This window comes from Coptis chinensis, chromosome 3, assembly GCF_015680905.1.
Source record: "Coptis chinensis isolate HL-2020 chromosome 3, ASM1568090v1, whole genome shotgun sequence".
Lineage (NCBI taxonomy): Eukaryota > Viridiplantae > Streptophyta > Magnoliopsida > Ranunculales > Ranunculaceae > Coptis > Coptis chinensis.
In genome coordinates, this window is record NC_141458.1 from 29,424,566 (window position 1) to 29,451,870 (window position 27,305).

At 35.6% G+C, this 27,305-nt stretch overlaps 1 protein-coding gene and 1 non-coding gene across 2 annotated transcripts; one reads left to right on the top strand and one right to left on the bottom strand.

The window, feature by feature from the left end:
• Window positions 1-993: 993 nt before the first annotated feature.
• On the top strand, window positions 994-5,836 carry LOC147509062 (ER membrane protein complex subunit 3-like). The gene is made up of 5 exons (XM_086597707.1): window positions 994-1,199; window positions 4,285-4,400; window positions 4,496-4,544; window positions 5,290-5,365; window positions 5,766-5,836. The coding sequence occupies exons 1-5, from the start codon at window positions 1,088-1,090 to the stop codon at window positions 5,770-5,772; spliced, it is 360 nt and encodes a 119-aa protein (XP_086453833.1). The 5' UTR covers window positions 994-1,087; the 3' UTR covers window positions 5,773-5,836.
• A 3,668-nt stretch (window positions 5,837-9,504) lies between these two features.
• On the bottom strand, window positions 9,505-9,576 carry TRNAK-UUU (transfer RNA lysine (anticodon UUU)). Its single transcript has one exon. It is a non-coding gene; the product is annotated as a tRNA-Lys (tRNA).
• Window positions 9,577-27,305: the final 17,729 nt, after the last annotated feature.

Below are 27,305 nucleotides of genomic sequence, written 5' to 3' on the forward strand. Positions count from 1 at the left end.
ATTTTAATAAGTTTATTTTATTCTTCCTAGAACTCATAGACAAGTCTAACAGAAGAAAACTTGATCCCTAACATGTATGGCTCATCTCTAAGCTCATACATGCTAGCAAGTTGAATCAAAGCAATAACTTATCTCTAAGCTCATCACTTTGATCCCTAAATAGACACTACACCAACTATCATTTTGGGATAGGGTGTAAGTCTAGTTGTTCTTCCTAAACAACCTACCAAACCAACAATAAAGATTTTTCCCTCACATGAGTTTGATTAACTCCCCAAGGGAAGTTAGCTCATGATCCTTGGGATGAAGGATTACAAGTTAGAAAGTATAAAAAGAGAGAGAAAAAAAGGAAAAAGAAGACTAATTATCTAACTCACTTGCTTTTGATTTATTTTCAACTAGAAGAAAACCAAAGTTTCCTCCATTAAAACTATTACAAGCTTTTCTTACAAAACTAAAAACTAAATAATAAAAATGGCTAAGGAACTAAAATAATACAAGGTAAGGAAAATAAGTCAAGGGAGTAAATGGAGTGTCCCCCCACTTGTTTTGTTTTCTTCTCCATTTGAGAGACATCTTATTTATTCCCATGTGAAACATCAAACCATATTTACTTCATTTTTATCCACCACATTAAAACAAAGTGACACCTTGCTTTTTTTTTTTCACTATTAACACCTAATCTAATTAATTACATGCAAGGTGTCAACTTTGCACCAATAATTTGTCATTTTTGTCTTAACATGCTCCATGATTGATGACTCATCCAATCTTGTGGGCCCGCATAGTGGGTCCTATGTGTAGTCCAGTGGCGGTCAGTATTAATTGATATTCTTAAAATTCATTTAATTAATCGCGGTTAATCAAAAAACCAAAATAACTTTGAAATTTCAAAAATAGGGAAACAAAAAATAAGAAATCGTGAAATAGAAAACCTCTCTTTCTCTCTCACATAGCCGCTACTACTCTCTTCCCAATTCTCATTAGGGTTTTCTTATCTTTTCTCTTACTGCTTTATTTGTCTTCAATAACAAACAAATACACTTTGAATTTCGAGAGGTGATATGAAATTAATTAATTAATAATAATGGCAGAAGATCTAGTTTTAGACACAGCAATTAGAGATTGGGTATTAATCCCACTCTCACTAGTCATGGTACTAATCGAAATGCTCCGTTACTTTGTCTCAAAACTCATGCGTTCTTCTTAGTTACCAACTGATCCCAAAATTGTCAAAGAAGGGTAATTTTTTATTTATTTTTATTTACTTCTTTCAATTTTGTTGTTATTAGTCTAAAGTTTTGATTTTTATTATTGTTTAACGCATGCATTGTTGTTAGGGCTTAGGAATTTAAGAGCTTCGCTAATTTTATACCATTAAGTCTTTTCAAATCGGAGAGCTTATTTCAAGAATTGAGGTTTGTTTTGTTTTTCTTATTTTTTCAGTATTTAGGATGAAACTGCAAATTAGACTTTAATTAGTGGGGGACTTTTGTTTTATTTTGGAGAATTTTCTAGGTTGGTTTTGGTATTATAATTTGTGATAAAGGATATGAGGGAATAAATCATGAACGAGTTGGCGATTAAATGTAGCTGAGCCATTGAGGCTATACACATTGTGAATATTTGGTGAAATCCACAATGGCTTAGATTTTCTTTGGGTTGGTAGATTTAATATTTAAAGAGACGATGAAGCGTTATAGTTTGACAGGAAAAACTTGTTGGGTTCTCTTATGTAAGAATAGTACATATCTCATTTTTTTTTTTTTTTTTTTTTTAGATGCTGTAATTATATATACTAGTATACTGCATGGCAGTGGAGAGTGAGCGGAGCTGCGGGGAGAGAGAGAGTTGGGTGAAGGAGAAAGGGTATTGGGGGCGAAGAAAAAATAAGAGAAAAGTTGAGGACGGACAGACAGAAACCAACCAATTTGGTTTTTGTCTGCATACCCTCTTCTGCCAAGATCATTCGCTCCTCTCACTCGATTATCCAAGATTACTACTATGAACTTACTTTTTAGTGGCCATAACACCTGTCTCATCATCCCCGTGGAGGTATTTGTCCAATTGTTGACCCAAAGGCATGAGTAACCTCCTGTATATTCCATCCTTAATCTTCAAGGTAGCTTTTAGTGTACAATGCGAGGGATGAGAACTGTTGGTATGATATGGTGGTGGGAAGTTGGTCATCCATTTAAGGAGGTAGGTTGTGGTAATGGTGGTGGTCCATATGAAGGTCTGTTTGGTATGATTTTATTGTCATTTTGGTGGCCCACAAAGTGGTGGTTGTGGAGAACAGTTGGGAAATCTGTTGTCCAGTAGTTGGGTTTAGTTGGCGGAGTCCTGGTAGTAGTGATTGTGGTAGTCATAGAGGAGGAGTTTGGAAAGCTGATGGTAAACTCATTGAATTTGGAAAATTGTTGGGTTTAACTGTCAAAATGGGACATGTGTATTTTTGTCTTATAAATATGAGTGCTTGTGTCTTACTTAGCGAGTTAATTGATGTTTGACCAACGGAAATTAAAAAAGTGGAAGGATGCACAAAAACGTGATTATCAGAAGTTTGGGAGGGGGAGGGAATTCAATCTACACACTGCTTTATTTTTGTACTTGGAAGGGAATTCATGATGCACACAAACTTCTCCTATACTACATTGGCTTTTATAGCTCTTGAACCTTAAGCGGTTACATTGAAGTTAACATAATCCTCCTGTGTTGTACATATCTGGTCTAAAATTAATAAAATAGATTATCTTTAGTGGTAGTGGATGTTATGGGGGATGTGACTCAGTACAAGCTAGATCATTAACATGCTTTGTGGGTTTTAAAAATTCTGTTTCCTTGTAATTGTCGGCAAAGGGTAGGTCTGTATATAAGTTTGATTGTAATGACTAATGAATTGAATTCTAAGTAACATTGATGACTATCGGGTATCGGTGTTTGACACGAATACGGAAGATACAACATGGTGACCTATATGAAGTAGGACACCAGGACAGCTAAATCAATCAATCTAAAAAAAAAAGAGATATTACTATTCTATAGCTACACAACTATTGCTTTGTTCACATTTCTTTTTCGTCGATGAAATAGGGTCTTGAGTTATTCTATCCGATCTTAGGTGATCTAGCTGCTGGCTATGCCCTTAACTATTGTTGTTATTTAATAATTATATCAATCTAGTATCTTCTATTGAAAATAATAACTCACCTATTTCTTGGCAGCTAGAAATTTTAAAGACACAAGGGAGAACACTTATGAATGAGGAGTAGGTTATTAGCAACCCCCCATTTTAACCACCACCTGTCCTATCCATAATGCACTAATTGAAGCACGAGACAGTCACCTTAGAAATAGATTACTTTCAAAGTGGCATATCATGGAGTTTTGACTATGCTACTTACATTGTTCCTAGTAGAATCTAAATATTTTTAGCTTTTTAAAATTTATTCTGCTTATGTTATTTCTATTTCTTTATAAATTTGATACATGATATGGAATGAAGGATCTATAATATCACCTTGATATATGTTTCTTTACACATTTGGAGCAAGTTCTATTATGTATAAGTAAATATGTATATATCACAGTTATATCATAAAATTCTACACATATGATAATTGTGTATTTATTCAACTTCAATCATTACTAATTGAACACAAGTTAATTAATTAACCATTACACATCATAGTTGCTCTTTATATGTACATCTTATTAATTTTTTCTGTAACAAGCAGAACCTATAGAAGAATATAAGGGAATTTTGAACTTTATCATCTTTCAAATTTAGCGAACTTGTTAATTATTAATACATTGGCCTAAGTCGGGATTATCAAATTTCATTATTTAAGCAGATACTTGATTCATCGTGCATTAACTTAATGGGGTTCTACCGTTCTACTGTAGTATCAAAGTAACATAATATTTCTTTGCTTTTCCTGGCACCAGCTTACCTCAAGACTTGTGTGTTGTGTCGCCTTAGTTCGTCACATTTTTTTGTTTTCTTTATTATCTCAAATATTCCTCGTTTAACATCTTAAACTGCATCGAAGCGTGAGTTCTAAGGTTTCTGTTAGTAATAATTTCTTGATGAGTCGGAGAGTGATTTTGTGTTCTGTAAATCAATGTAAGATATATGTTTGACATGTATGCATGATTTCCTAGTGCCATATTTTGTTAAAATCTCTTTTTTACTAGAGCATCCGTCATCATATTAATATTATTATTGTTGCAGTAGGCTGTATCGGCCATTCCTCCTGAGATTTCGTATGTTGTGTTATGCAGGAGAATGGCTCCATGTTCCCAAAGGGCAAGCTCAAAATGCACAGGCACAAATGTTCTTTGATCCTAACATGGCGATGGATATGATGAAGAAAAATCTCTCAATGATCATACCCCAGGTAATTCAATTTGTACTATCTTTAATTTTTATTTAGCCTTCTGTTTTCCCAATAGGGACAACCATTATTGTCTTATATTGTGGGTTTATTTTCAGACCCTTACTTTTGCGTGGGTCAACTTCTTCTTCTCAGGTTTTGTAGCAGGTATGCATCTATCCCACTGTTAAAACTTCTTAATTTGAAATTGATGTTAATCCTGCTTATATGATTAGCTTCCTTTTTTTTTTATATATATATATATGCTCTGTTAGGATGGACCTGCTCATTTGTTCGCGTTAGGCTTATATGATTAGCTTAATTTGTTCGCGTTAGGTTTATCTTCAGATTAAGGTTCCATTAAGCCATGGTGGTAAATGGTAAAGACCAGTAACTTTGTGCTAACTTTGATGTCATACCATAAGCTAGTCTAGCTCGATTAGCTATTGTCTTTATGCTTTGTCTAGTTCCATAATTAACTAAGTGACTAAAAGTCCCAACTAGAGCTATGGGTGTTAGGATCTATGTTGTTAGTTGTAGTGGACATATGAGACACTCATGGTCTGTGATGCTTGGTTGTTCCTATGAAATGTACATGGTAACTGGTAAGTTAAACCATCTAAGCACATGAGTTATTAATACACTGTCTAACTAATTGAGACAACGTAATTGACTTCGACACATTCCTTGAGTGCACAGGCACATAAGGTAATTATGTTTCATTCACAGCTTGCACTAAGTTAGTCATGGAATTAATATTTTACATATATTACGGTGCAATAGAGCACATGGCCCTTATTGTTCTTTATGATGTGCTATATTGACTTTACAAGGACATGTGGCTCGGCCACGTGTCTATCTCTTTGTAATTTATCATTATTTGTTGATTTTTAAGGTTTGGTTTTTCCTATAGGTGGACTGCTCGGCATCTTATTCGTATTGGGCAGGTGGAAGGGAAGTCTGTACTGTGTTTCAGGAATACAAAACAGGTAGGCAACTCTTTCTTACCTTTTTGTATCTACAATTTCTCTGTCCCATTTACCTCTGTGTTTGAAACTAATGCCTTGATGACTAGATGCTTCTAGTTGGGCGTCATGGTTAGAGAATCCATATGATTTGCTCTATATATTTTCATTGGACACAAGTTTTAGTTTGAAAGTTTGAATTTCACTTGGTACAAAGTAGGTCGACCTACTCTATACATTGTTATGTTTCCCTGCTTTTTAGTGTTCAGTTGGGTCCATGACTTGCTATTACATGTTGATGTAGGGCAATCTTTTTAGACATTCCTAGGTTTGTAAAAGTGATGCTTTTGTTTCTTAAAGTGTTTCAAAGCCTTCTTGAATTGCTAGATAGATAATTTTTATTGTGGTTCAATGTGTTGTGTAGGGTATAAGTTTGATGGAGGGAAAAACAAGAAAACCAAAAAAACAACTCCCTAATCAGATGATCATGCTGACATCAAGCTCCTCATTAAGGTAAAAACTTAAAATTCCACCATCCATTTTCTCATTTGTTCAACTTGTTACTTTCTTTAGGTGGATTTTCAAAATTTTAATTAATTACATGAGTTTAATTAGTATTATTGTATTTCTGAGTTCATTATTTGTTTTGTGAATTTTTAGGAATTAGATGGACTTTGTGGAACCTCACTGGCTAAAGATTTATAGTGAGTGAAGCCATCACTAATGCTTGGTATTGCAAAGATTTGGGATTGCTTGGAAAATTGTATCGAAATTTGTAACTCTTTGCTATTTGTAAATATGAATTTGTAACTCTTAGAAAATATTTTGAAGTTATACTATATATATGGTTCAACGAATATCCTACATATTTCAGCCTTTTACTTGGGCTTTCTATTATTTACTTGTAAGGTAATGGCGATATGGATAAATTCATATATGGAATTGAGATGTTTATTTCAATATAGAGCTAGTAGTGTCATTTTTTGCAGGTTAAGGGCGTCCCAATATAATGAAAAATATGAGAAATTATTTTTTTGTAGGGTTTAGCAAGAGGGGCATCTTTTTGCAGGTTTAGCTGGTTGCTACAAAATATGAGATTTTTTTTTTTTTTTTATTTACAGCCCATCAATAACGGTTCATAACCATTGCAAATTAAAAAGTGTTGCAAAGTTTTGTATGAAACTAGCATAACCAAGCGTTATAAATAATATTTGCAATGATTAATAACCGTTGGAAATTTCTGTTTGCAACGCTTATTAAGCTTTGCAAATATTTCCAACACTTTGTCCACGCCATTTTTGCAACGCTTAAAAAGCGTTGTGAAAATTATTAGCAACGGTTTTTTGCCATTGCAAATAGCCTGTTATGGTGTAGATTGTACCCAGTTTTCGATTTCTCGTTACTTTTCCAAGGTGGTGTGTAACACGTACTTCTATTGATCCTTCTGTAGTGTCTTTACAAATGTGACATATAAAAAGATTATACATGATTCACTATGTGTGATCATAAAAATTCTAATTGCGTTTTTTTTTTTTTAAAACAAAAAATGTAATTGAACGTTAAGAATATAACTACGAATCAACGTCATTAAATACTTTTGGTTTAATAGTTAAAATGTATAATTTTTAGAATATACATAGTTGTATTTTTCCTCAGAGTAGATATAATAAATCCACCAAATAGCAATGGTGAATTTTGTAAGTTTTAAGTAAAATCTAAACCAATTGAAATAGAGGACGTGGATCATGAGTTTACGTTAGGAATGCAACTCAAAATATTGGTATGGTAAAATAGTTTAGTCAACTCTAAAGCAAGGAAAATCCCAATTTCATTTTTGGTTTTGAATGCGTATGTGCAATAGTAACACAATGCACGTAGATAAACAACAGTAATTGTATAAGTTACTTACACCCATAAGATTAGCAATTTCTTTTGGTATTTGTTATTGATGGACCCCATATTGTGTTGGGCAGACAAAAAAAAAACAATTATTACAAGTGTCATTTGTCGCAAAAAGTCCCAAAAGACAATTATTACAAGTGTGCCATTGGTCCCAAAAAGTTGAATTCAAAAACCCCAAGCTTAAATGACCCGGCTAGGTCGTTCGTTGTGCAAACCAAACGGTCTGGTCACACCGTCTGGACTAAGTCCAAAACGATGTGGCCATGTCGTTTGGGATTTGGACTTAGAAAAAAACTTACCAGTGTGGTCACATCGTTTGGACTAAGTCCCAAACGACTTGGCCACACCGGTCAAGAGGCCAAAAAATAGAACTTTATATTTTTTCAAAGTTCAAATCCCAAACAGTGTGGCCATATCGTTGGGGACTTAGTCCAAACGGTGTGGCCATATCGTTGGGGATTTTTCTAAGTCCAAATCCCAAACGACATGGCCACATCGTTTTGGACTCAATCCAGACGGTGCGACCAGACCGTTTGGTTTGCACAACAAACGACCTAGCTGGGTCGTTTGAGCTTGGGGTTTTAGAATTTTCTCATTCAACCACTGTACACATGCATATTCAGCCCTAGTCACGTACATATTCAGCCATAGTGTTTAATGTTAGTGTTAGGAAATAGTTTTCATGGTTTAAGATTTAGAATGGTGGAAGAGAAGAGAAGAGAATAGACGAGAAGGGCTGAAAAGGGGAAATTCATGTTGGTTTGGGAGGTGCCCAACACAAAAAACTTTTGGGACCAATGTCACGCTTGTAATAATTGTTTTTTTTTGGACTTTTTGGGACCAATGACACACTTGTAATAATTGTTTTTTTGGGGTCAGCCCAACACAATATGGAGTCCATCACTAATAGGACTCTTTCTTTTCTATTGTCTCTTTTCTTGTTGTGGATCAATATAATGGGTCAATACTTAAAATAGATACCAAAACTGAAAAATATCAAATAATACATAATAAGCTTTAAATAAAGCTCTCAAGATCAACATCATATACATATATCAAAATGAAAAAGTACAATTTAAACATGCATGTTGGTGCCTTAAAGAATCAAACACTAAATGAATGATCTTTAGCTATTAGAAACAGTGAAGGTTTATATCTATTTCCTCTAATTTCATCATCGCCAATATTAACTACTAAAAATTTGCATAAATGTAGGAAATACATGGGAAACCAAAAGCACTACTTGAAGATTGAATTGAACCCTTGTGCTGAACTTTCATTTATTAGTAGTCGCATTCCTTGACTCGTAAGTTAAGAACGCATTTCCACTAATATCCTATATTAAAAAATGGTATGCGAGGCTATCGATTAATTATTTTGAAATAAACTTAGATTGGTTTACACAATATTGACATTCCAAAACTAAAATTCTAGAAAGCATTTCTCCCTTAGGAAATTTCCACAATTGAACTACTGTAAGGAATGCTTGATCGAATCGATAAGGATTTGCCCAACCCCCTCAACTCAGATTCTTGGATCCGTCCTTGGTTATGCACCACTTACCCAGAATTCTCACTTAAGAAGTTCATCTAAGGCATATATATCTAACTGAAAACTCACATAGAAAGTTTATATAACATAGAAGTCGAGTAAAATATACAAACGATAGTCCAAAAATTTCGTCGGAAGAAAACTACAATCGATGCAACTACATAAAATTCTTAATTTCTTACTACGTAAGTCACCATATAAACTTTGTATACTACATAAGCCCATATTATTAAGCTAAATTTTAAAACAATTTCAACTACAAATCAAGAGTACTCGACATTGTTATGAGTAGTCGTGTTGGCTCTTGCGGTTCAGTTTAACTTGAACCTAAGCCCATATCAAGTAGTAAATCAATAGTGGAGGCCGCAGGAAGAGGGTGATGGGAGCCTTAGAGCCCCCTTTCGACCAAAAGAAAACCTGCCAGTAAGGTTGTCCCAATGGTGTCAAATTCCTAAGAGGCCTTATAAGGTCCCTGGCCCAGGTGATGACACAGCTGGCTACCAAGTAGCAGGAGGAAGACTTTGTTGGGAAACCACGGGGGCATATAAGGTGGGTTTAGTGAAAGAAAAGGTCGGGACAGTGGCTGCTACCGCATTGACTTCGAAGATTTGGATATGTTAAGGCAAACCTTAACTTATATCATACTCAAATCCATTTTAAAGAACTGTAAGGCCATAGGTTTTTTTTTGGGTATAAACTCATGAAAGTAGCGCCTTCTGTGGGGATCGAACCCACGGCCACATGGTTAAAAGCCACGCGCTCTACCACTGAGCTAAGAAGGCTAGGTGTTAAAAATGACACGATTTCGAGGTCGCAAGGAAAGCAATAATCATCCCCAAGAACTTCAAAAATTTCTCCCTTTAACAAATTAGTCACATTAGCTAACATTTTCATCAACAAATTTCTAAAAAAACAAAACATAAAAACAATCCATAAAATAAGCCAATTACCTGTGTAAATTTTAGTGACAACACAAAATTCTTGAGGAGTTTCAAATGAATCATGCATTTCCATTATGTTATAGTGTTTCTGCTTCCCTGAAATCTCATGCTGCAACCTCCACATTCTCTGGGCACATTTCCATTTCCATCAGGATCGACATGCCCTGATCCATAATGCAACATTGTAGCTAAGTCGCCAGTACTGTTATCAACTAAATGTTTCCCATTGTGGTCTACTACATAAGACGTAGTTGTAGTGGGCAAATATTGTACCTAACACATGTTCATTTCGGTATTTTAAAACTCGAGATATTAGCATAAAGGCCAATATCTCGGTAAATCTCGTGGTTGTTTAAATTGAGTTGCAGGTAGAAGGCAGGAAAGGAGGAAGAAGGCCAAGGGACACGTGTCAAAGATTGATTGGGTCAAAGCCAAATCAGGACACTATATAAAGACTGGAAGATAAGAGAAAAGGATTTTCATTAGTTCATTGTCAGAAAAATCATTAGAAACAGGAGAGAGAAAGAGTGAGAAAACGAAATTGTAATTGTCTATTGCATATTAATAAAAACTTTGATTCAATTCATTAGATCTTTTTCATTCATTCAATTTAGTATTACATTTGTATGATCTGAGAACAATTGAGAGAAAGTGTTCTTGGACATCACGTTGGCGCCGTCTGTGATTCGTGAACAAGAAAATTTAGTATTTTCTTCTTTTGTGATCAAGAATCCGAAGTGTTTTCTTTGAATTTGAGTGAACGAAGTGTGAAGTGGATTATAATGGCTCCCAAGAAGAAAGCAAATAGCAAGTGAATGGATAATGATGATCAATCACGTACAAGGAATACAAGAACTTCTGTAAGTCGGAGATTTCAGGAGGAAAATAGTGAGGGTGAAGTTTCACTTCAAGAAGTATTGAAAAGATTGAAGGGGGTGGAAAGACAGAATGTTGTTTTACTTAAGGAGAACCAAGAGATGAAGAAGGGAGTTCCAAGTAATGCAGTAAGAGATCTTCATGAGGAAGAGGAAGAGGAGTGTAGTTCGAAGTTGGGTAGTCATTATACTGGAAAGGCATCAGCAAGAAAGGAAAAAGTTGTAGAAGTATCACCAATATCGGAAATTCCAATACCACAACCTATCACAAAGGAGATGATACAAGAAATGATGATAAAGCAACTGGGAAATCAAGGGCTCGAGAAGACTTCAACATCAATAAGAAAATTAGCGGATGATGTGAATAGAAATCCGGTACATCAAAGTATTGAGATGATGCCTGTTCCCCGAAGTTTAAATTGCCTAAGTTCGCACAATATGATGGGTCATCGGATCCGATAGACCATCTCTTCGCATACCGGCATCAGTTTTCAATATATAAGGGAACTGCATTTCTGGATTCATTGCTATGTAAATCTTTTTCTTCAGGTCTAAAGGGGAAGGCATTAAAGTGGTTATGTTCTTTACAAGAGGGATCAATATTAGGTTATAGGGAGATTGAAGAAAAATTCCTGACTAATTATGGGCATCAGCAGATGAAACCAAAGCAGATGTCCGCTTTGTTACAACTGAAACAAGGAAAGAAAGAGTCTCTGAAAGGTTTCTTATCGCGATTCAAGGCAGAAGCACAGTTGGTAGAACATTTGGATGAGTCTGAAATGACAGTAGTAATGGCATTTCAAACAGGGATTATTCTTGCGTCCGATATGCACAAGTATATGCTTCGAAAAGATATGAAGACTTTGAGAGAACTCTATGATAAAGCCGAGAAAGATGTACAAGTTGAAGAGGGGGTTCTATCGACTTTACTTCAACCTGTGTTACAAGTGTCGGAAGCAAGCAATTTAGCCAAAGAAGAGATCCATCATAAATCTGATAAGCGAAAGGTGAATGATTTTTATGCAAAAGCTGAAGGTCAACCTTCACAAAAGAAGAAGTTCGAAAGGTCATTAAGAGAGGAGTTGGATCCATCCAATTATATTGCGATTAATACTACATTGGAAGACATCTTGAGAAGGGTTAGGAAGGAGTCTTATTTCCAACATCCGACTCATAAGCCTCGGGAGGTAGAAGATAAACCTTTCTGTAATTTTCACAAGGTAAAGAATCATGAGACAAACAAATGTCTTCAATTGCTCAGGGAGGTAGATCGATTAATGAGATATGGAAAGTTCAGGGAGTTCAGAGCTAATGCCAGACCAGAGGTGGTGGCGGTGATGAATGATAAACCCTTAGGGGTGATTAATATGATATATAAGGGGTTTATCCCACAGAAAAAAATCATAAGGGATAAAATTCGAAAGATATCGATAGTCAAGGAGGTGTTGGAAGTAAATGTGGAGCCGATACCAGTAGATCCTGCACTCGTATTGGCAAGTACACTTCGAGCTATTTTTTGTTTGTACCTGACGATTTGTCAAAGGTAATGTTGCCTCATGATAATGCTCTATTGATTACGTTAAGAATATCAGGATATGATGTACAGAAGATTTTGGTTGATTGTGGTAGTTCTGTCAATATTCTATTTTGGAAAGCATATACATGCATCGGATTTGAGGAGTCCCATTTAAAAGAACCACAGTTTAATTTGTATGGTTTTAATGGAACCTCAACAAGACCAGCGGGGGAAATCAAGTTGCCAGTAAAAGCAGGTCCACAGACTATTATGACTAAGTTTATAGTCATAAAGCAACATTCAGATCATAATGCTATTATGGGAAGAAAGTGGATACATGCTATGAGAGCGTTCCGAGTACTTTTTATCAAGTTATCAGATTTCAGACAGTTTATGGGCCACATGAGATAAGAGGCGACCAGTCGAAATCCGAGAAGTGTAACTTTGTTACTGTGAAAGGTATGATGAAAGAGAAGAAAATAGAAACTGGGAGCATCTCGGAAGTTGCCAGATAGCAATTAATGAAAAGTTCATCTCCAAGGTCCAATAGTAAAAATAATCAGGAGGATGTTAGATTTACATCGGAGATAAAGATAGAGCCTGAGATAATCCTAAGTAAGACTATGGAAGAAGTGCAAAAGATCAATATCGAACAAGACAATGAAAGTTGCTTCACTTTCATTGGAACAGAGTTGAGTTCAGAAATCAAGAATGATTTAATTGAGTTTCTAAGAAAGAATAAAGATGTATTTGCTTGGTCGATGGCTGATCTTCCTGGTATCGATCCTTAGATATGCTCCCATAAATTAAATATGTGAGAAGGAGCAACTCCAGTTCATCAGCGTCATAGAAGGGTCAGGCCGATATACGCGCAAGCAGTACAAAATAAAATTTAGAAAATGTTAGAATGTGGAATCATCAAAGAGATCGATAATTCAGAATGGGTTGCAAACATTGTGGTGGTCCCGAAAAAGAATGGCAAGGTTCGGATATGTGTTGATTTCATAGATGTTAACAAATAATGCCCGAATTGAAGGACTAATATCCGATGCCAAGAATTGATGAACTGGTGGATAAAACAGCTTGGATTTGAATTGTTGAGTTTCTGCGATGGTCATTCCGGGTATTTTTAGATTGTTATGTCAATATTAGATCAATTGAAGACAGCATTTGTTGTTGAAGGGGGTCTTTATTGTTTCATTAGAATGCCATTCGGTTTGAAAAATGCAGGGGCGACATATCAACGATTGGTGGAAAAAATGTTCAAGCATTTGATTAAATATATTGTGGAAGTATATATAGATGATATGGTCATCAAATCAAAGAAGGCATCCAACCATGTTCAAGATTTGAATACGGTGTTCTAAATATTCTGACAGTTTAATATGAAGCTTAACCCTGAGAAATGTACTTTTGGGGTAAGTTCAGGGAAATTTCTCGGATATATCGTCACTAAGCGAGGAATTGATGTTAACCCGGATCAGATTTGAGCTATCCAACAGATGCCTTCACCCAGTACAAGGAAGCAAATTCAAAAGCTTATAGGCAGAATTACAACATTTAATAGGTTTATATCTCGAACTTCCGATAGATGTAAACCTTTATTCAAGTTGTTGAAAAAGAATACAAAGTTTGTATGGGGTAAGGAATGTGAACTCGCTTTCATGGAGTTAAAAAAGTATCTGCAAGAAGTACCAACTCTAATAAAACCAGAAGAAGGCGATATGTTGTTTTTATACCTTGTTGTCTCAGACTTCTCCATTAGTTCAGTACTCGTCAAAGTGGAAGATGGAGCTGAGCGACTTGTGTATTTTCAATCTAAAACAATGCTTGAAGCTGAAACTCGATACTCAATGTTAGAAAAATATGCATTAACTCTCCTATATTCTACTTAATGGTTAAAACTGTATTTTCAATCCCATTCAGTAGTAGTAATGACAAATCTTCCTTTGAAACAAACTTTAGCTAAGACAACTAAATCTGGGAGAATGACGAAGTGGTCAGTTCTTATTGATGAGTTTGGGATTGAGTATAAGAATAAAGTATCGAAGAAAAGCCAAGTTCTAGTTGATTTCTTAGCTGATTTTCCTACTAAAGATGAAGATTGGAAAGCCAAAGAAGAGAATCTTCTATTGATACAAGAGACTGATAATGCAATGGATGAGGATGATCCTTGGTTAGGTACAAATGGATGGTGGCTCTTTGTAGATGGATCATCAGGGCAAAAGGGATGCGGTATCGGCGCTGTGTTGATACCTCCAGAGAACCAAAGAATCGAGACAGCAATTACTTTAGGCTTTCACACCTCTAATAATGAAGCTGAATACGAGGCTCTAATAACAGGTTTGGAGATGGCTAAGTCATTAAATGTCAAAGACTTATCGGTTTTCAGTGATTCTCAGTTGGTGGTAAGCCAGATTAATGGAGGATATGCTACAAAATGCGATAACATGATAGATTATCTAAATTTGCTGAGGATGAAGTTCAAGGATTTTAGGAAGATTGTCTTTCAGCATCTCGATAGGGGAGAGAACCGACATACTGATGCATTGGCATATGTACCTGCAATGCTCGAAAAATGAGGAAGGGCGGTTGTTGCATATCGGTGTTCAGCAAATTCCGAGTATTAGTATAAGGCACATAGAGATAATGGAAATAGATACGTTGGGGGCGTCATGGTTGAACAATTATGTGTTGTTCTTATCGCAAGGAAGGTTGCTAGCAGATAAGAATGAGGCTAGAAGGATAAAAGGAGGAGCTGAAAGATATCTATTAATAGATGATCAACTATATATCGGAAAAATCCAGGAGGACCACATTTAAAATGTGTATCGGCAGACGAATCTCAGAAAATTATTACAGAAATGCATGAAGGAGAATGTGGCAATCATTCAGCAGGAAGATCATTGGCTAGTAAGATTGCAAGGCAGGGATACTTCTGGCCACAAATGCGGAGGGACTGTCTGCGATATACAAAAAAGTGTATTCAATGTCAGAAACATGGAGATGCCATTCATGTGCCAGCAGAGGAGTTACACTGTGTCTCAAACCCATGGCCGTTCGCTTTATGGGGGATGGACATTGTAGGTCCTCTAGTACCTAGAAAAGGGAAGAAAAGATTCATGTTAGCAGTAACTAAATACTTCACTAAGTGGGTAGAAGCAATAGCTTTGCAACATGTCAAAGAGCAGGACATCATCGGTTTTCTGTTCGAAAAGTGGTTTGCCGATATGGACTGCCATATGCTATTATATCAGATAATGGAGGTAAAGTGAAAGATTTTTAGAATCCTATAGGATTAAGCATTTTACATCGGCACCATACTACACTCAAGGAAATGGGCAAGCTGAAGCAACAAATAAGACCATTATGGATAACATCAAAAAGAAACTAAAGGATAAGAAAAGTTTATGGGTTGATGAGTTAAATAGTGTGTTGTGGGCATATAAAACAACTCCAAGAGTAGCAACGGGGGAATCGCCATTTACTTTAGCTTATGGTATGGAAGCCGTGACTCCAGCTGAGATGGTAGTAGCAACATCAAAGACAATGCTTGTAGAAAAAGGATTGAATGATCAGGGGATGGAGGCAGAAGTCTTAAATTTGGAAGAGAGAAGGGAGCAAGCAAGAATGAGGCTTGATTCTTATCACAGGTAGCTTAGAAAAGCATTTAATAAGAAAGTTAAAGAAAGAAATTTCCAAAAATGTGACCTAGTGCTGAAAGAGGTTACATAGGCGACAAAAGAAAAGGGAGCTGGGAAGTTATCGGCGAATTGGAGGGTCCATACATTGTCCACAAGGTGGGGGTAAATGGAGCATATTATCTAAAGAAAGCTAATGGTGAATTGCTAGCAAAACCTCAGAATATCAGTAATATGAAGGTATTCTATCAATAATGTATTTTTGTTCAAATTTTATGGGAAATTAACGTGTGTAACATGAATTTTCAATTAAATATAAATGGATTCAAGTTTCAAATTTCAATTTTCATATAATAATATATGGTGTTAGCATATGATAAAAAGTCCTGGTATCGATAGAAATATTGATATCAGGCATCTCGTTAGAAAGTCCTGATATCAGAAACAGTGGCGGATATCAGGCATAAAAAGTCCTGGTATAGGTAGAAATATTGATATCGGGCATATCGGCAAAAAGTCCTAATATCATAAACAGTGGCAGATATCAGGCATAAAAAGTCCTTATATTGACAATAATATTGATATCAGGCATATTGTCAAAAAGTTCTGATATCAGAAACAATGGCAGATATCAGGTGTAAGAAGTCCCGATGTCGATAGAAATATTGACATTAGGCGTAAGAAGTCCTGGTATCAACAGACATATGTTGGTATCAGGCATATTGTCAAAAGTCCTAGTATTGACATAAATGTTGATATTAGGCATAAGAGGTCCTGATATCAACACATGTTGGTATCGGGCATATTGTCAAAAAGTCCTAATATAAAAATAGGGGCAGATATCAGGCGTAAGAAAGTCCTGAGATTGGCAGAAATGTTGATTTCAGGCGAATTGTCAAAAAGTCCTAATATCAAAAACAGGGGTAGATATCAGGTGTAAGAAAGTCCTGAGATTGGCAGAAATGTTGATTTCAGGCGTGTTGTCAAAAAGTCTTGATATAAAAAACAAGGGGCAGATATCAGGCATGAGAAGATCATAGATATCAAGTAAGATATCCGCAAAGGAGGAGCCATTAAAGATCGTTTGATAATAAAGGTATGTGTTAATGCTTTAGATAGAATTACATTTTCTTTTTTATACAAGTCTTAGTATCGCCGATACTCTCTTTTTGGTTGAGGATATCAAAAATTATATTTTCTTTTTGATACAAGTCTTTGTATCGCCGATACTCTCTTTTTGGTTGAGGATATCGAAAATTACATTTTCTTTTTGATACAAGTCTTAGTATCATCGATACTCTCTTTTTGGTTGAGGATATCGAAAATTACATTTTCTTTTTGATACAAGTCTAAGTATCGCCGATACTCTCTTTTTGGTTGAAGATATCGAAAATTACATTTTCTTTTTGATACAAGTCTTAGTATCGCCGATACTCTCTTTTTGGTTGAGGATATCGAAAATTACATTTTCTTTTTGATACAAGTCTAAGTATCGCCGATACTCTCTTTTTGGTTGAAGATATCGAAAATTACATTTTCTTTTTGATACAAGTCTTAGTATTGCCGATACTCTCTTTTTGGTTGAGGATATCGAAAATTACATTTTCTTTTTGATACAAGTCTTAGTATCGCCGATACTCTCTTTTTGGTTGAGGATATCGAAAATTACATTTTCTTTTTGATACAAGTCTAAGTATCGCTGATACTCTCTTTTTGGTTGAAGATATCGAAAATTACATTTTCTTTTTGATACAAGTCTAAGTATCGCCGATACTCTCTTTTTGGTTAAGGATGTCGAAAATTACATTTTCTTTTTTGAGACAAGTCTAAGTGTCAGCGATACTCTTTCCATGTTGAGGATATTGACAAATTCAATTTTTGGTGGTTGAGAGTGCAAACAAGGGAAAAAATACAAATAATGGCAAAAGGTCATAACAAAAAACCAATGGAAGCTAGAATTTAGAGCAGTCATAAAGTATATCTTGTTCGGAAATTACAACTTTGGAGCAAAAAAGATGATAGTTTAAAGAGGATTGTTCAGAAGTGCATCAACATCAAATAAGGTAGCCTTAGTAGGTGGAGTAACGTCAGGTGGAAGTTGTGAAATGGTATCAGCCACAGTAGCTGTATCTCCATCTTCATCATCCAAAAGCATATTGTTCTCCATAAGGATGTTACGTGGAACAAAAGGCTTGCAGATATCCAACTTATCACCAAGGGAATTCACAGCTGCTATGACATTATTAAATTCAGCATCGGCAGCTTCAGAGTCTTCTGCACTTTTCTGTTTTTCGGTAGCAAAATCATCAAGCATCTTCTTCACGAGCTTGGAATGTTCAGCCTTTTTATCGGATAAAGTCTTCTTAGCTTTTTCGGATTGCAGCTTCATATCAACTTTCAGTTGATGGATTTCCTTCTGGAAGCTGCTATTTTCTTGAGTGACTTTATCAAATTCTAATTCCTGAGAGATCAGGGTTTGCCTAATGTGTCCGAGCTCACAGTCTTGCTTGTGAAGCAGATCGAATTGAGCCATGGCAAGTATTTTCGCCTATGAAAATATCAAAAACAGATAAGCACAAAATAAGAAGACGAAAGGGATATGAAAGGAAAAGAGACAAGGCATGAGTACCTTTTCCATATGATCATAAAACTCAATAAGGCGCTCAGTGGGATTGATGTTGAGAGCAACAATTTTGTCTTTGGGAAGAACACAGCTGCTAGCTAACGCAACACCTAGCTCATCTTTATGAGTATCTTCGAAAAGTGAGGCTGTCAAAGGGATTTTGCTATCATCAGTAATGCGAAACTCAGGTCTGAAGACTTCATTTGTATCAGTTGATGAGGCAGAATTAAGAGTTTGACCATCGGCAAGTCCACTCTCTCCCCAGGCAGGGGTGGTTTTTCTTTTCTTAGATTGATTAGTGGTAGTTGAGGGAGGGATGGAGGTTTTTGGCTGAGAAGAAGTAGGAGCAGTAGAAGTGCGCTTATCAGGGATGGAAGAAGGAGAAGAGGGTTTCTTAGTAGCGGGTGATGCTGATGTTTTCTTTTTCCCTAAGTATCGACCGACGTTGGCATTCATCGGCATTCGAGGAGCCATATCTGTATACAATAAAAGATGTTCATTAAATATATTTTGCAGTATCGGATATTCATAAAAGTCATGAACCTCTTCTTTAATCTCAGGAAAAAGAGTAGGAGTCATGGTACAATTGTCAGCTAAATAGTCATAGAAACTTTTGGGCAATTTAGGAGGCAAACCATGCATGGCAAAGGAAGACACAAAAAGGGAAGATCGTCAGAGGAATTGTTTAAAAGAGATTGAGGGGGAGTTAGCGACTGACCCATTTTTTGAAGAGCTCGATGTTTGAGTACATAAAGAGGTGCGTGATACTTCAAGCTATTGGGAAGAGGAACAGTGATTTTGGGATTCCCTTCTTTATCAGCACCAGTTTTAATATTGACAGTTTTTTCAGTCCCTTCCAGAAGTCTGAGCACTCTCTCGAATTTTCCACGAGCCTTGGCAAAATGAGGGAGAAGTACTGAAAAGACGTAAAGAAGAGTGATATCAGATATGGGATTCCCGAGATCTAAAGGACGAGATCTAATCAAAGGGAGGACATACCTGTGGTATTGAAGACTTGATGTTTCAAAGGAGGACTTGTTGGGCTATCGACACTTTCCCAAGGACCTATAACAACAATCAGATATTGGGTCCACTGTTTGTCGATATTACAGTTTTTTCTAAGAATACCCCTAATGTTTCGGTCGGTATGTTTTTTGGGATAAAAGTATCCGATAATCTTTTCACAAAATCTTTAGTGCATAAGAATATCGGATAGCCTAATACAGTCAGTGGCATATCTATCAGGAGAGAGGTGGATGCTATAATAATTACAGACAAACATTAGCCTCCAGAAGTTACCCGTACCCTGACCAAGGGAAATGTCCAAATAGTTCAGTACTTCACGATCAAGGGTGGATAAAGGAAATCTCAGTCCAATAGCGAGTTGGACAAAGTAACAATGATTCCTTTCTTGGTACCACTCTGACATTGAGTAAAAGTCCGAGTACCAGCATAATGTTGTAGATAAAGTGTGGAGGGAATCTCATAGGCGGTTTGAACTAAAGATAGGTTGGGTCATTTTATGAAAAAACTGGAAAGGTCCGTCGCTCCATCGGCTGGTGTCTTCTATAATGTCACGCTCAGATTCAGACTCAGTGGTTGCAAAAGGATAACATGGAACACCTTGTGCAACATAGGATAGGTCCCATGAAATCTGGGGCCAAGATTTATTGGTCGAGGTTGAAGCAAAATTTTGGCTGAAAGGTCTATCGTCAGAAACTATATCGTCAGAAAGGATGCCATCCGATATGGTATCTTTGGAAGAAAGACTAGCATCAGAGATGGTATCTTCACTGGCCATTGAAATGACTATACACAAAGAAGGAAGGACAAAGGTATTTTTAATATCAGCAATTCAATATTTATAAAGTTTTATTAGCTGCATGATATTTTAGTATCGGCAATATCGATATAAGAGTGGAATTATCGGAGATACCGAGGTATAGAGATATATCGGAATAAAGTAATATCGGAAATATTGTGATACATGCCGATAGTAAAGCCAGAACAAGCAAAAAGATAAAAACACTGTTATAAGTAAAAAGATTCAAACTTTTATAGGTTTAGGTAGTAATGTATGTCATTACATAAGCAGTAGCACACACGTACATGCAAAATTAAGGGATTCAGATGTAAACAATTAAAGTTAAAATAAAATATCGTATCTATTATTACTAAAGCAAGTACATCAATGCATGTGTTAGAAAGGTTAACAAAGTGCAGGGTGAAAGCGCATACCTTATAGGTTGCAAGATGGATGAATTCTGGAAAGATGAAGAAGAAGAAAATCAGAGCTTTTGTTAGAGGCGTACTGAAGAAGCTAAAGAGTGTTTGAGAAACGTACTAAAGAAGCTAAAGAGGTTTGAATTTATATTTTTTGAAATATTGGACCGGGTGGTTGTTTGGGCCCGATAGTTTTTATATCCGTCATTTGGTATAATTGCTTCTCGAAAAATTGAAATTTCAAAATTTCGAGAGGGGGCGATGTAGTGGTCAAATATCGTACCTAACACATGTTCATTTGGGTATTTTAAAACTCGAGATATTTGCATAAAGGCCAATATCTCGGTAAATCTCGTGGTTCTTTAAATTGAGTTGTAGGTAGAAGGCGGAAAGGAGGAAGAAGGACAAGGGACACATTTCAAAGATTGATTGGGTCAAAGCCAAATCAGGACACTATATAAAGACTGGAAGATAAGAGAAAAGGATTTTCATTAGTTCATTGTCAAAAAAATCATTAGAAATAGGAGAGAGAAAGAGTGAGAAAACGAAATTGTAATTGTCTATTGCATATTAATAAAAACTTCGATTCAATTCATTTGATCTTCTTCATTCATTCAATTCAATATTACATTTGTATGATCTGAGAACAATTGAGAGAAAGTGTTCTTGGACATCACAGTAGTCATCATTGCTGATTTGATTCTCGTTGGTGACCAATCTTGGTGTGTGGCTTTTAGCAATGCCACTACGCCTGAGATATGGGGAGGCTATGACACCAAAGCATTTATTGACAATTACCATTTACCAATAATACTTACAGCTATTGTTACACCCTCAATTCCATGGGGAACAATTGAAAGCTACCAAAGGCTTCTTGGCGGTGTTTATGCACAAACCAAATCCTCAAATTGGTGAACTCGCCAAGCATATATAGTATTCCAACTTTTCACTGAGAGAAGAACCTCTTAACTTCACTATTCACTTGAGCGATATTGAACTCTTAGAAATCTAACAAAAGAAAAAGGAAAAAGAAAATATATTGATAAAAAAAAAAGTGGTACCATGTTATGCGAAGATTGAAGGGTGCTACAAAGAAACGAATTAATCCAGCAAGTCGCCGCCAGCCAGTAGCAAAAGTGGAGTTTTTTGTTTTGCACGCTAGAACTCTATTTTGGAAGAGAGTTTTGGTTTTGTCCTCACTTTTCAAGTTTAGTTTGTGTCTTTCCTTACTTTCCTCATGTTTTCCCGTAATTAGTAATTAGCCACAGTGTTTCAATTTTTTTGGCAAGTGTGCCAATCAATTTAGGAAACATAGACCAAAACCAAGCCTATTAAGGGAGGGAACCTTCATTCTACTTGTATTACTTAATTACCGGTGTTCACTATATTAGCACAACTTCTATGATGAAGCGAAAAGCTTAATTAAATCAATCATATATTGTAATGACTCATGCGAAAGGGAAATAACCTGTAACAAATGGTCTTACGTAGTGCCGAATCAATCTTGTGTTCCAAGGCTTGACATTTTGCATCTACCACTAAGTTGCAATAGCAAAAACATGTCTTTGTTGTTGAATAAAGAAAGGGATCACCATAATTAAATAAAACTCACCTCATGTCTTTCGATTTTCTGATTTGGAACAACTGATTCTTTGTTAGGCCTGAGTTCAGTTTTAAAGAAGAAAACTAAGTCGTGTTGCCTCCTTAACGTGGTTTATACTGTTTATTGTACTAAAACATGAAGAATAAGGACCACCATTTTCTCGCTTTACCCCTTGAAGCCTTCACGCACAGTGGTAATGGAAGTAAGAGAAGCTAATCAGCTGATATTCCTTGACCATGTTAAGTGTACACCCATTGTTCATAACACCATCAAGCTCCATGTAGCTTTACATTAATCTTCATAGTTCGTCGTCGCACATAATCCTACAATCAAAGATCCAAGAGAATAGCTTGCCTTCAATTGCCATAAAATACCATGCCAAACTTTCCTATACCAGACAGTGACCAAAAACAAAAATCATACTTCAGCAATAATGACAAAACTTGCTTACGCTAAGGCCAATACCTAAAGCTTAGAAGTTATTCATCATCACAAAGGGTACCATCACTAAGGACAATACTGGATTACATGCCCCTTTGCATGGCCTTAAAAAGCAAGTAAAAGCATAGCGAGCAAAAGCATCATAGTACAACCACCAAATCAGAACTCACATCTTAAAGGAACTTTAACAAAAATATATACTCACCATCTCCTTGCTAATTGGAAAGATTGCTTGAACCCAAATGTTACTGCCAAAGACCCATTAACTTAAATATGTTGCAAGCAATACCAGACACCATCATATTAAACTAATACCCAGATGATGATAGTGCTGAAGACTCATCAGATGAATTTATAAGAAAATGGCACGTTTCCAATAGTCGTAAAGCATGAAAAATTTACTGATTACTTACCATTGAATCCCAAATGCAAAATAGATGGATCCATTGAAGATAGAAGATGAGTATAGAACAACATGTAAGGCTGGCTTAGGGGCTGAAAGACCCCAATATCAGAACAAACCTTAATCCCACAAAATCTTATTTTGATTTCCTAACGCAAAATAGAGATATACCTTAATGTGAAGAAGGCAGGAGCACAGGAGAGAGACGTGTGTTTTCTTCTCTTTATTTATTCAATATGAAGAAACAAATCATCACTTTTTAGCGAAGATGAAAAAAAAAACGTAAGAAATTGGTGCCACCAGCCTAAGCTGCTTGCTTTCCCTTAACTTGTCCACACTTCCATTTCCAACACAAAAAGACATAAGAACAATTATTAAGTAGATTAATCAATCTTCTTGATCGATAAATAATCATGCTACAAAAAATAAAAAAGAGCCACGATTAACCAAAATGTTGTCATAATAATAATAATCACCACATTTAGAGTGCAATTGCATCAAATAGCAGACTTATCCTACTACATCTAAATGCACTCACAAAAAGGATGCATTATACTGTAGTTAAATTGACATAAACTGAAGATCATATGTTCTAGTACTATTATTAACTCTATCTAATTTGAAATATTGAATTGTCATCACAATTTATTCCTTCTTTTCCCGGTAAACAGTGATTACCACTCCTCACTCAAGCAGTGAAGTAGCCGAACTGCTATAACCATCACTGCTGTTGCTGGAACTGGTTGCTTCGGTCCAGATCATGATTCTGAGAGTAGTGATCGAGAGCCTAATTCTGACGTGAGTGTGACCCTGACCTTCGTGATCCATGCCATAAGCAAGCAAGACCTTAAGCAAGCAAGATATATATATATATATATATATATATATATATATATATATATATATATATATATATATATATATATATATATATATATAAGCAAAGCAAGCGGTAGACATAGCAGCAAATCTTGTGTTAGATCAATACCCTGCAGTTGATCCATACGCTCCTTATTCTTGTCTAAAACGCGAGAACTCTTTGCCTCATTGGTGATTTTTATTTTAACCCTACAGGAATAACTCACTTGTGTAAAGCTAGTCTAAAGTAGATTTAGGATCAGGGTGGTGGGTGGGGTAGGAAGGTAGATGATAATAAAAAATTATTTATCCTATTCTGCTATACTTCGTTTCTACCGGCCTAATTTCTCCAGTTCATATCACCAACCATAGGTATGAGCATTTTTTTCAAAAATGCAAAGTTGACCATGTGCTATGAAATAATAGATTAAAGAAGAATGGAGTAAGAGAAAAAGTGCTTCGGCTAGGGTTTAAGGAATATTCTTACTCAGGATGCACTTTTCTTCTAGCACAATTAATTGTGACCATAAGCAAGAGATGTGGTATGCCGTATGCAGCATATGTATCTTGCACAACGTAATCTGCAACATATTTATACAATCCCCTCCTATCATTAACGCCAGAACCTCAAACCATAATATAATGCAAGCACTTACTTAAGGTTTTAACACAACACTTCAATATTCAAAGCACTTTAAAATAAAAGTAAAGAAAAAAAAAATTGGATTAAATCACAAAAGTAAAGAAGGGATATACCCGTATATACTCTATAGAGACATAGCGTACTCACATGTTTCCTACAATGTGATCACTTAAGCAAAAAAGGTGCCCCTACATCCAAAAAGTTACAAATACTATTAATCTCCACTTCGAGATTTATTCATTACTCTTGTAAGTCCACAGAAATAAGAGTAATGATTGGATTACAAAAAAAAAAAAACTTACCAATTTGGAGACGTTTAATTTACAAATTATGGCCAAAATCATAAGCCTTGGCTTTAGTGAATGGTGAAGAGTCATTCAACAGTAATAAAGGATTTTTTTCCAAGTTAAACTTATGAATCACAATAGTATTAAAACAAACAACCACAGAAACGTAAAGGTCTACCCATTCCATCACATAAGTTGAACTTACATAATGTGTTTCTTATTGCCATTGGCTAATAGTGTTTTCTACTTTCTCAATTGATGTTCTTCTCCATGACGCTTCCTGGTCCAAAATTTGAACTTGATATATTTTATCTAAGCAACCTGCACCCAATACCTTTGAACTCATCAACTAAATTCATTGCAATATCTTGCTTGGTGGTTATCCATTAGGCATCGGGGTACCTGATTATTCAAAGCAACATAATAGGTTAAACACCTTTGTACATGGCCAAAAAAATAACTCATGTAAATGTTTATATTTACATGGATTAAGTCCCATAAGTGGTTCTACTTACACATATATTCAAAGCATAACTTTTCTAAAAATAATCTCAATAAGAACTTAGAGACAAATTTAAAATATTGAAAATTATCATATGGGGAACATCATTCAGTATGTTGACTCAGTTCCAAGTGCATCTTATAATAAGCACAGAGACATGTTTGGTTATAACTCACGTTTGCTAAAGATCTTATAGTGTCAAATCTAGCTAAACTTCTTCGGATACTTGTAGAGTAAGTTAGGATAGCCTATTTTATGCAAAAGTTCCGGTCGACATATTGTTACCAAAGAAAACCTATGTCTAGTTAAAATGTGTTATAATTCCTACTTCAAGTCATGTATATAGTGAAGTTCATTACCTAGGAACCTTATATTTAGGGTAAAGTTCTGCGAGTTTAGCTGCAAAGTCACTCCAGTGGTTTATGACTTCGACACACAAGTGCCTTCCTGACACCGATAAATTTTCATATAGCAGAATTTGAGCAAGGGGCCATATCTTTGACATGAACAGGTCCAATGTAAAAATGCCCATACTCTTCGGTGGAACCTGTACCAGAAAGTAGTGATAAAAAACTAAACAATAATACCAGATACGATAGGCGGCATTAATTCGAATAACTTGCAATTGGTTACTCTTATCGATCTGGCCATTGCAATCACATGTAATAGATTAGAAGTTAAAACTACAATACGATACCTTCAAGAAGGAGAAGTAGCATTATCATGCTGGCATTAAGGAGTGGAGGAATAATAGGTCCCAAAAGCCGGGATGGATGACTACCACATCCAAACCTGTATCTTTGGCGAACTCCCATGCAACCTTCTCCGTAAACCCACTAAAATTAAAAACTAACAATAAAATCCTTGTTCAGTTCAATAGAATCACTTTTGAATAATTTTGGTAAATTAGAACCCATTAATTAGTGGGTAGTGATTTACCAAAATTTTCACATCCGAATCATATATGTTTCTTTCCTAACAACCTCTCAACCATTCTAAGTTTCTAATAACAATCCTGTAACAACGATCCATAAACACATATAAAAAGGATAATTGTATGTATAATTAGCACATTTGTTGATTATAAAAAAAAAAAAAAAAAAAAGAAAAGAAAAAGAATATAAATTGGATAGAGGACTCACAAAAACAAAAAAAATCAATAAAATTGGAAAAGAAAACTCATACCTTAAGACTGAAGTAGAAGAAAATTGGGGATTTGCTAGAGCATATTAGAAGAAAATAAGAAGTGTTACAGTCGGGGTGGGGAATCGATTGGCAAAGGTCTTTTGAGTTCAATGTGTGTGTGTGTGTGTGTGTGTGTGTGTGTGTGTGTGTGTGTGTGTTTTTTTTTTTTTTTTTTTTTTGTAAGAGAGTTTGGGGTTTTTGTTGGGGTTTACCTTTTCTCGTGAGTGGAGAAAGCCAGGACAAAAAAAAGTAGATGAATGGTTGAGTTTAGGGAGGAGTCCGATTGTTTTTTTTATTTCTTACTTAAACTTCCTATTTTATGAAACTTTTGCAAACTTCTGTTTTTTCCTCCTGATTTATCGTAATCAGTCTGAACCTATGGACACTCTAGCAACGCTTCCTCAATTGAGGAGGGGAGAGCTATAATATATATATAAATATTAGATTTATGGTGATTTAGCGATAAATCATCACCGCTCAGTTTATGTACTAATGTGTATAAATCACTAAAATAGATTGATTGTTTTCATATCCTCAAAGAATACACTATTCCCACTTGAAAAGATTTATCACATGAACATGTCCTATGAACGGGTGCCGTTATATTAAATTATTCTAAAAAATATTAGCAACTATGCATAGCTATGAGATATGAAAATTATATTAATTACTCATTTAAATTTTTTGCACCTCTCTATAAAAAGGAAGCATCAAACCTTAACAAAACTCATCGACTTCTTTTTATTGTTAGGTTTAACAATAGAAGTTTT

Coding starts and splice junctions, on each gene's coding strand:
- LOC147509062 (XM_086597707.1), top strand. CDS start 1,088: ATGGCAGAAGATCTAGTTTTAGACACAGCAATTAGAGATTGGGTATTA. Junction 4,401..4,495: donor TCTCAATGATCATACCCCAG/GTAATTCAATTT, acceptor GTTTATTTTCAG/ACCCTTACTTTTGCGTGGGT. Junction 4,545..5,289: donor CTTCTCAGGTTTTGTAGCAG/GTATGCATCTAT, acceptor TTTTTCCTATAG/GTGGACTGCTCGGCATCTTA.